The 9226-nt window shown below is 35.4% G+C and overlaps 1 protein-coding gene and 1 non-coding gene across 3 annotated transcripts; both read left to right on the top strand.

Moving 5' to 3' along the window:
- The first annotated feature begins 2175 nt into the window (after positions 1 to 2175).
- Positions 2176 to 2293, top strand: LOC113856746. The gene has a single exon (XR_003502980.1). It is a non-coding gene; the product is annotated as a U5 spliceosomal RNA (small nuclear RNA).
- Positions 2294 to 5120: 2827 nt separating this feature from the next.
- LOC113854613 lies at positions 5121 to 8823 on the top strand. Of its 2 annotated transcripts, XM_027485727.1 has the most exons (4): positions 5121 to 5270; positions 5365 to 6302; positions 7500 to 8042; positions 8305 to 8806. In XM_027485727.1, exons 2-4 carry the CDS (start codon positions 5376 to 5378, stop codon positions 8404 to 8406), a joined length of 1572 nt encoding a protein of 523 aa, XP_027341528.1. In that variant the 5' UTR covers positions 5121 to 5270; positions 5365 to 5375; the 3' UTR covers positions 8407 to 8806. The 2 variants fall into 2 exon arrangements, with proteins under 2 accessions (XP_027341528.1, XP_027341527.1); XM_027485726.1 differs by having other exon boundaries at positions 5121 to 6302; positions 8305 to 8823.
- The last annotated feature ends 403 nt before the right edge of the window (positions 8824 to 9226 follow it).

Below are 9226 nucleotides of genomic sequence, written 5' to 3'. Positions count from 1 at the left end.
CCCACCCAACTCAACTGGTATTATGAAATACTACCATATTAACGTTCAGGTCCCATCCCAACAATTTTTTATAAAAGGGGAAAACTAATGACCAATTCCCATTACCGGAAACCAGCACAAAGGTATACAAGTCAGCCTTAATGCCACTTGCACGCCTTCATTCACATGGGAGGGGTTGAAAAGAGTATAATCTCATTGGTTAAATAATTAATCTTTAAAGATATGTTTCGAAAGAAAAGTTTAGAGAATTTTTTTTTTTAATTTTAAATTAAAAAAATTATATCAATAATAAATACATAGTTAATTTATTAAATTTACATTAATATATCAATTTATATATTATATTTTGAAAATTATTAATTTAAATATATTTATCAAAATAAAAAATTTATCCTTCCTTAGTTACTTCTTAACCTTTCCAAACAACCCTGAAATAATTGCATCTTTATATGTAATACTTTTTGAGTATTAAATCTGCTATCAGCACAGCAGCCCACAGGTCTTACCCAAGTGGTCCAATTTTTTAATAAGACGACTCAGGGATATATATAAAGGCCTAAACCTGACGCATTTCTCATCCTCATTTTCAAAACAGACACTAACTGGTAAAGGTATCACGTATCAAACCATACCTTAACACAATGAATAACCTTGTACATCATGTCCCAGCTGCAGAAGTTGCCAACAGGAACCGGTCCAGAGGCACAACAAAGTCACTTCCGAAAAGAGGACAGATTAAAACCAAGATAGTAGCACATGCTTTTCATTCCATTGCCTCTGTAATTTACAGAGCCTCATTAGCTGGTGGCCTGCATTTTCCAAGAGAAAAATAGCCACTTAGCTTGAAGCAGGACTCAATAATGCATAACATTTTGTATATTGTATCTACATCATCTAGCTTTTCGTCTCCTTCTGTATATAACATCTTTCATTATAAATACGGATCCATGCTTTCTCCCCTTTTCAGTCAGCAATATCCAGAATCCAGCTTCGTAAAGCGAAAATAATTTGATACAAGCCAACAGAATATATATATATGTTTCGCAGTTGACAGTTCCTATTCTATCACCATAATGCTACAGCACTTCAATCATACAATTTGAGTTATATTCTTCCTACAACAATGAATAACAGTGTCTGTTGTGTCGCAACCGCATAAGTTGTCAGTGGTAGTATGCTCACATGCACAAAACCTCTTACAATTAAATTCCCACACCCCCCCCCCCCAAAAAAAAAAAATTAAAAAAAATTATAAGTTAAAAATAATTTATCTATTCAAATTTCATAACTTAAAAAATATATAAGTTATTTTAAATTTATGAAAAGAATTTAGTTATTTTTGTATTAATTTTTTTTACAATAACTTTTAAAGAGTTTATCCCAAACAGGACCGTAGACTCAATTTGTATAAACTTTTAGATAAATATTTGTAAGAAAAATAAATTAGTATAAAAAATAAATAAATTTTTCTAATAAATTATAAACAACTTATACTGTTATATATTTTTTTTAAAAATTTACAAGTTATTTCATTTAAATTCTTTAAAATTTGAGAAGATAAATTGTTTTTATTTTATAAAAATAATTATTCTTTTTTTATACTAGTACTTTTTTATATTTCTTTTAAAAAAATTAATCGATGTGGGTCGTAATCCAAGGTAGCGACCGATTCTCTTAAAAATAACTAGTGACTTGAAGCTGGGATAAATGATATATAAGCTAATTTTGTTTTTTTTTTATATTATATTACATCATCTAGACTTTCATTTTCCTTTTGTAACTTTTATTAAATTTTGCATAAGGCTACATGGTAATTGCCAATCCAGTTAGTTTTATACAATTCAGGGTGTTAATTTCAGACATAAAAAGAATTTAGTTACTTTCTCGGAGATGCTGTCATGGTATGTGATTATGGCCAGCTTAGTTGTAGCGTTCGGGTTTTGCAGAAATAAGAATAAAAGAAAAAAAATTATAATCTCATTTTGTAAGAACTTCTTAAATATAAATAGGAATGACAAGAAAATGAGATGAGATGCGAAGATAAGCCAGAAGTAGGTGAAGTAACAAGCGCGCGGGTGCCTATATTTCAAACCAAAGCCCACATCGGGTAGTATATGGGAGCATATAAACTCCGCACGCTATAAAATGAAAGGATTACGCTGGGACAATTTACGGAGCCGTGTGGTAAACACAGAGCGAACTATTCTTTCGCCTTTTACTAAAGAATACCGTGTGTTCGCCACTTTAAACGGCATACGATAATTTTTGAAAGAGCTTTCCACGTGTGGAGAGCTCTGCAACATCAGTATAAAATTTTGGTGTTTACACATCAAAACTCGGACCTTTAGGTTTTGATATTGTTTTGGTAGTGATACGTTTATTTGAGCGTCTAATTATCTTCTATAATCGATACTGCGTTAATGAATTATATGATCTCTGATTGTCAACTGTATTGGTGTAAGAAACCGATGTAACGTTCGACAGGTTAAATAATCATTTTTGATTGGTAGATAAGTTTTACGAACTTCTCTGAATAGTTAGGGTTAGAGATATGAAAGTGATTGAAGCCTCAAAGAAAGGAATGGGGGCTTTAGGAAGGAGCCCAATAACGTCTTACAACAGATTCAGGTCACAAAAAAAGGAGTAGATTGATGTGGAAAAAGGTAAAATTGTATTTGGGCACAAAATTATATTTGGGCCCGCAACTCTGCCTTGCCACTTTTTTATTAAATAAATAATTTCTTCACAAGTTGACTATTCCTGACCAGATCTAAATCTCAAGTGCTGAAGTTTATATTGCTTTATTTGTTTTATTGTGCCGGACCAAACAAATTCTTAATTGGAATTATGGAATCTATTTGAATTTTTTGAATTCCTTCTTTTATCCCATTGTAATATTTTCTATCGTTGAATGTTCCTATTTGAAAACAATTAGATGATGACAAAATTATCAAAGATCGACATTTCTCATTTCTATTCAACAACATACGAATAGTTCCGTGATTTTGTCTAAGTGATTGTTGAATTTTTGCCTTCGAATAAATAGAAAAAAATGGATTGATAAAGGTCCGATCCGACTCATTATCTGAGATCAATCCTGAACTGGACGGATCATTTCTTTTTCTGAGCACTGAGGCATTGTTTTACAATCTTTAGCTATTATGGTAACTTGCACATCACGGAAAGCAGAATGACAGATAATTTGGTTTTTGGTTTTTGGTTTTTGGTTTTTGGTTTTCTTTTTATTATTACTAAGAATAGACTAGTGAAACATGTAAAGCATTCGTTAACTAAAATTTAAAACAATCATGTTGGAAACAATGATGAATACTTTTATTTTAAACGTAGTTGCTACTCAACTCTAAAAATCACCTAGTGATATTACAATTCGTTTTACTTTCACGTATAATTCTTATCTTTTAAATATAAACCCACATCATATCTGACGATCTAAAGTACAAATCATTTTAAATTCAAATCGAGGTTTAAAAGCATTACGAATATGCTTCATTTCTCTTCAACTTTTTTTTTCTATTGTAAAGGTTTTTCTCACGCCTTTATGTAAAATTAATCTTTACTCGTATAACTAAAACCGTTCAACCATTAAACTCAAATTCACTTATTACTTAAATAATCCATTTTTAATGTTAATATTTAACAAATATTCTTAGAATTATTGACAACCTTTTTGTTTGTGAATTATATCAACATCATTTTCTTTTGATAAAATCGACACCATTTATTTTATGCTCCAGTTTCTTACATCTCAACAATCAACACCCTTCTTTGTTCAAGGATGTACGTATTGTTTATATATGGATCTTAATTCCTGCACAAAATCCTTTTAGAAATAACAAAACAATGAAGTGTAATTTCAGAAAGTGTTTATTTTAAGAGACGTCACTGTAATATTTAAAAGAACTTTATAATAAATAATTTACAATTTAAGCTTATCAATTGTTTTATGCAATATTTAGTTTTTTATTTTATAAGTCAGGACTACGATTCTTTTTAATTTACAAAACAATGGGTGTTTTACTTTAATTCACTGAAACGGAACACACGTTATCGTGTTGATAATCTTTTGTTTGGAAGAACACAAGGGTTTAGAGTCACGGTTAGTGATGTCTATTGTCTGTTTTGATGGCTTAAGTTAGAACATTAGACAGTGGGGGGAGGTAGCTGAAGAAACCTTAAAACAAAAATTAAAACTAGCCAAAAGAAATTCGGGTTTTATTACTTTCAGATAGGTAAAACCTGTCTAAGATAACGCGAACCAGTTCACCTCAGCAACGTAGACTAGTGTAGCCCATATCCCCATATCAACCTCAAAGGCCCAAGTTGAGGAGTGTTCTTTCGCCAAAACAAAAACATTACGGGAATGGGAACAACAGACTCAGTCAAGTTTGAACTGCGAACAAGACAACATCGACCGAAATTAAAGAACATCAGAAAGCGACCCTTTCAAGAATTATTTCTATATATATATATATATTGGTTCACAAAAATAATTTCTATATTACGTTGGTGTAGTTGTCTGCACTCCCTGAAATCTGAATGAGCTTAACTGATTCAATTCATTTGTATTTGTAATGTTGTACGTGGAATATATACAAATTACATTACCATGATTTTCGTTTCATTTTTTTTCTTAATTTATTATCTTCGCTCAACATTTGGCATTGCTACTACTCATCGCAATAGCCACCATCTCTACGATTACAATCGTTGGTTATTACTGATAGAATTGTTTTCTTTTCAATTATAAAGTAATTCTTCCCATAATTATCCTAACTAAAGGTGCCAACATAAAATTGAACTTGTAATTAAAATTGTAATACAATACTCTAATTCTTTACACGATCTAAATATATGTATCACTTGCTTAAGTAGAAATATAAATGAAAATAAAAACCCTAAATTGTGGTTGACACCGGTAGACGTAGATCTGGAAAAAGAGGCGTTGGAGGTAGACATTGTTGATGGGGGAGACAAGTGTGTAAGAATGTAATGTAATGTAACCCCATGAATCATGATAGGATGAGAAAACATTTTCCATTGGATTCGCTGAATTGCCAACGCTAATCTGAATCTGCCTGACACGTGGGCCCTATAAAAATCCAACATCAGACGTTACAATACAATTAGATTCATAGGATTGCCACACCCAAAGCGATAATCACTTAAACTCCCCCAAAAATATTGTATTAAATAAATAATTATCTATCAGCTGTATTGGAGGAGGGGTTGTGAACCTCAGCTCCACCCATGTAAGCTCCCTCAATAACATTTCTAAATCACTTCGTTTCAATTTGTTCCTCTCTGCAATTGCATTCCTTTTACTGTTCTTTCTATTGCACACAGAGTCAAAGAAAATGGGAGAGAAAGAATCAGAAAAGCTAATTTGGGAACAGAGCAGAACCCCCACATCTGCCACTCCCATTGCACAAACAGGGACACAGTCACGAACCTTGCCAAAGCTTCTAGTCTTTCTCATCCTCTTCGTTTCCCTCACCTACGTTGTCTACACGCTCAAGCTCGTCTCCTCCTCACGCGCTTGCCTCGATGGCCCCTTCTCCATCCACACTCTCTCTTCCTCTTCTTCTTTCCCCTCCAAAACAATCCCCACCGTCAATGCCACCGCTTCGCCGCTCAGGGAACTCGCTGTTCACCGACGAGAGTCACGGGAAACTCACCACCACGACCGCACGGAGCTCCGCCACGTCGTGTTCGGAATCGCGGCGTCGGCGAAGCTCTGGGAGCAGAGGAAGAACTACATCAAGCTGTGGTACAGGGCGAAGGAGATGCGCGGCGTGGTGTGGCTCGACCAGAAGGTGAAAACGAAGGAGAACGACGGGCTCCCGCCGGTGAAGATCTCCGGGGATACCTCGAAGTTCCCGTATAAAAACCGGCAAGGTCACCGATCGGCGATCAGAATCTCGCGGATCGTTTCGGAGACGCTGCGGCTTGGGATGAAGGAGGTGCGGTGGTTCGTAATGGGAGACGACGACACCATTTTCGTGACGGAAAACCTAATTCGCATTCTCAATAAGTACAATCACAAGGAATTCTATTATATCGGGAGTTTATCGGAGAGTCACTTGCAGAACATTTTCTTCTCTTACAACATGGCTTACGGTGGAGGAGGTTTCGCTATTAGTTACCCTTTGGCCAAAGCTCTTTACGAAATGCAAGACCGTTGCATACAGCGTTACCCTGCACTCTATGGCTCCGATGATCGAATGCAAGCTTGTATGGCCGAACTCGGTGTTCCACTCACTAAGGAAATCGGTTTTCACCAGGTCCTTAACTCAGTAACTCGCTTTCTTTCTGTTAGTGATAATTATTGCTTGCAATTGTTTTACTGTCACTGTCTTGTTACTATGTGTGGAATGGGTTTTGCACTGTTTTGTCGGCATTGTTTTGGTTTTGCCCTAATTTTTTGTTTTTTTAATAATTTTTTACTGTTTCGTAATGATGCCAATGCTTTGAGCCAGTTTAGTTGGGTTGGTCCCTAACGAATTGCTATTTTCAATTCTGCATTGAAAAACTTTACGCGTCACCAAAATAGCGTTTGCTGAATCTGGAAGTTTCCGTTTTACTTGCTTCTGGACCCTAGTAAGAACCAAGTGCCCTTGCCTCTTTCTCTGTCGGTGTCCTATTTCATTAATTCTTTCTTTGTTCAATTTGACTTCTGCCATCAATTTATGGACAGTGGAATTTAATTGTTTGCGTTGGCTTGCGGCTGTTTTACATCTCCCTATAAATTATTGTTTTAAATTATTTAAATTAATGGCTTGTAGATAGAAATGGAGAGATTGGGACCATTAGAGTGAAGAATTAAGAATTTTAGAGGATCAGATTGACAGGACTAAAATATGATTTTAGAAATTATTAACAGCTTATATATGTAATAAGTAACTATCAAGGGCGTGTTTAGATCATCTAGTTTAGACGGTGGGTGGTGGAAAACATGGTGCTGCTCCTATCTTGGTTTCTAAAATTTGACTTCATGTTACCATTATGATTGGACGAGCACTATGTGGAGTGGAATGTTGGGCGTTTTAGATTTTGACAGTGAGCGATTAACTTTTGAGTAGTTGCCTGGTCCAAAGTTGTGGAGAGGGCTTTTGCTTTTTTCCCTGACTTCGGGTTTACTTTGATGAACAAAGACAATTGCTATAATTTGTCATCGGTTATGATATTTTTATCCGTTTTTGTTAATGTGTGACATAATGGCATTTATTAAGAAATTAAAAACAACATTTATTACTATTTATTAAGTAAATCTAACTGCAATGCTCAAAGAGAACATTAAGTACTTATTAGAAGTTCTAAATGTTTAATGCTTTGACCATTCATGACAAAACCCTGGGATTTCATTTTGTAGAAAAAAGCAGAAAAGTCATGATAATTGTTTTTAGTAAAGGAACGAGGTCTTGCAAATGCATGCTATTCTGCTAACTTTCATACTGACTGCAGCTGATTTATTGAAACAGTATGATGTGTATGGGAACCTGTTCGGCCTTCTTGCATCTCATCCTGTGACTCCTTTGGTGTCACTGCATCACCTTGATGTTGTTGAGCCAATCTTTCCCAATGTGTCTCGGGTAGAAGCCCTTCAACGGCTTACCATACCAATGAAACTTGACTCAGCAGGGCTCATGCAGCAATCCATCTGCTACGACAAATCAAAGGGCTGGACCATTTCTGTTTCGTGGGGTTTTGCCGTTCAGATTTTTCGTGGTGTGTTTTCGCCTCGGGAGATGGAAATGCCTTCAAGAACATTCTTGAATTGGTATAGAAGAGCTGATTACACTGCGTATGCATTCAACACGCGTCCTGTTAGCCGAAATCCATGCCAGAAGCCTTTTGTATTTTACTTCTCTAAGGCAAAATTCAATTCCACAATGCAACAGATAGTGAGTGAATATGAAAGGCATCGCATCCCTCACCCCGAATGTCGGTGGAAGATGGCTAGTCCTGCTGCTCTTGACAAAGTGAAGGTATACAAGAAGCCGGATCCTCATCTATGGGATAGAGTAAGTTCTTGCCAGAGTCTCTCTAAGCTAAATATTTTACTTCCAACACGTGAGGGTCATTAGAAAGTCTAGGCTACAAAATTAGCTGGCAATGTCAGTGTTGGATCTGTAGGGTTGCTTAATACTGAGAACCTACCTACTAACTACTAAACTTGTTTTCAGTATTTCTAGTGTAAAATTTGGACTTCGCAAAATTTACTAGTTTCGTGACACCTGACATGGGAAATTGATTTTCTGGTTTGTTTTGATACATGTTTGGCAGGCCCCAAGGAGAAACTGTTGTAGAGTGATGAAGGCAAAGGAGAAAGGGACCATGGTGATTGATGTGGGTATGTGCACGGAAGGTGAGGTAAGCGAAACATAATGGTGACATTTCACTGATAATTACATTATATTATATTAGGGAGGATGTTTCTCGTGCATCATCTTCTCGTGGAGTTTCCTAAAAGATTATTTCTTTATTTATTGGGGTAGCTCACTCTGAAATTTTTGTAATTTTCCCCGGGTTTCACTCAAATGGGGTGAGAGTTGGGGAAAGGTCCATATGTACAAAGAAATTTGTAATCTAAACAAAAATGTAGATGGGATTGCCGAGGGAGAAGGGAGAAGTTTAATTTGTAATTTATTGTCCCTGAAGAGAATCTTTAGATGCGTGCTTAATGTGCCAGTCTACCATTTTCACATACTTAAATTTGGTTCCTTCTCCACACGGAAATAGTTGTTCTTGTGAACTTAATAATCTTATATCTGATTTATTACTACTGAGTAGATTTGTAGTTTTGCACATATGACTCGGTTTGAAGCATAATATTTGTTTTTGTTTTTTCCTTTGAGTATCCTATTATGTAATATTATATAATAGTACTGTATTGAATATTGAATACGGATCGCGAAAAAAAGACTGCACCAGATCTACTTGCCTAGCTCCCTACGGTGTCTTCTAAAAAATAGCTATTGAGTCACATGATGAATCAAAATAATATATATTATGCACGAGGTGGAAACTTTTGAGATGCTATGTGCAATCAAATAACATTGTATATTAAATTGTTGATTAAAGGGAGATGGGGCTCAACAAGTTGTACTCCACCCAAATTTATGAATGAAAAGATGCCAAAAGAATCATGAAGATTGAAAAATTAAAAGCCGACAAATTTTTGTAATCCATTACACGGCAACCCCCC

The sequence above is a fragment of the Abrus precatorius genome, unplaced genomic scaffold (assembly GCF_003935025.1).
Source record: "Abrus precatorius isolate BTA unplaced genomic scaffold, Abrus_2018 Scaffold11, whole genome shotgun sequence".
NCBI lineage: Eukaryota > Viridiplantae > Streptophyta > Magnoliopsida > Fabales > Fabaceae > Abrus > Abrus precatorius.
The sequence above is the reverse complement of the archived record's forward strand: the minus strand, read 5'-3'. Positions and strand labels throughout refer to the sequence as shown.

Coding starts and splice junctions, on each gene's coding strand:
- LOC113854613 (XM_027485726.1), top strand. CDS start 5,376: ATGGGAGAGAAAGAATCAGAAAAGCTAATTTGGGAACAGAGCAGAACC. Junction 6,303..7,499: donor AGGAAATCGGTTTTCACCAG/GTCCTTAACTCA, acceptor TTATTGAAACAG/TATGATGTGTATGGGAACCT. Junction 8,043..8,304: donor ATCCTCATCTATGGGATAGA/GTAAGTTCTTGC, acceptor CATGTTTGGCAG/GCCCCAAGGAGAAACTGTTG.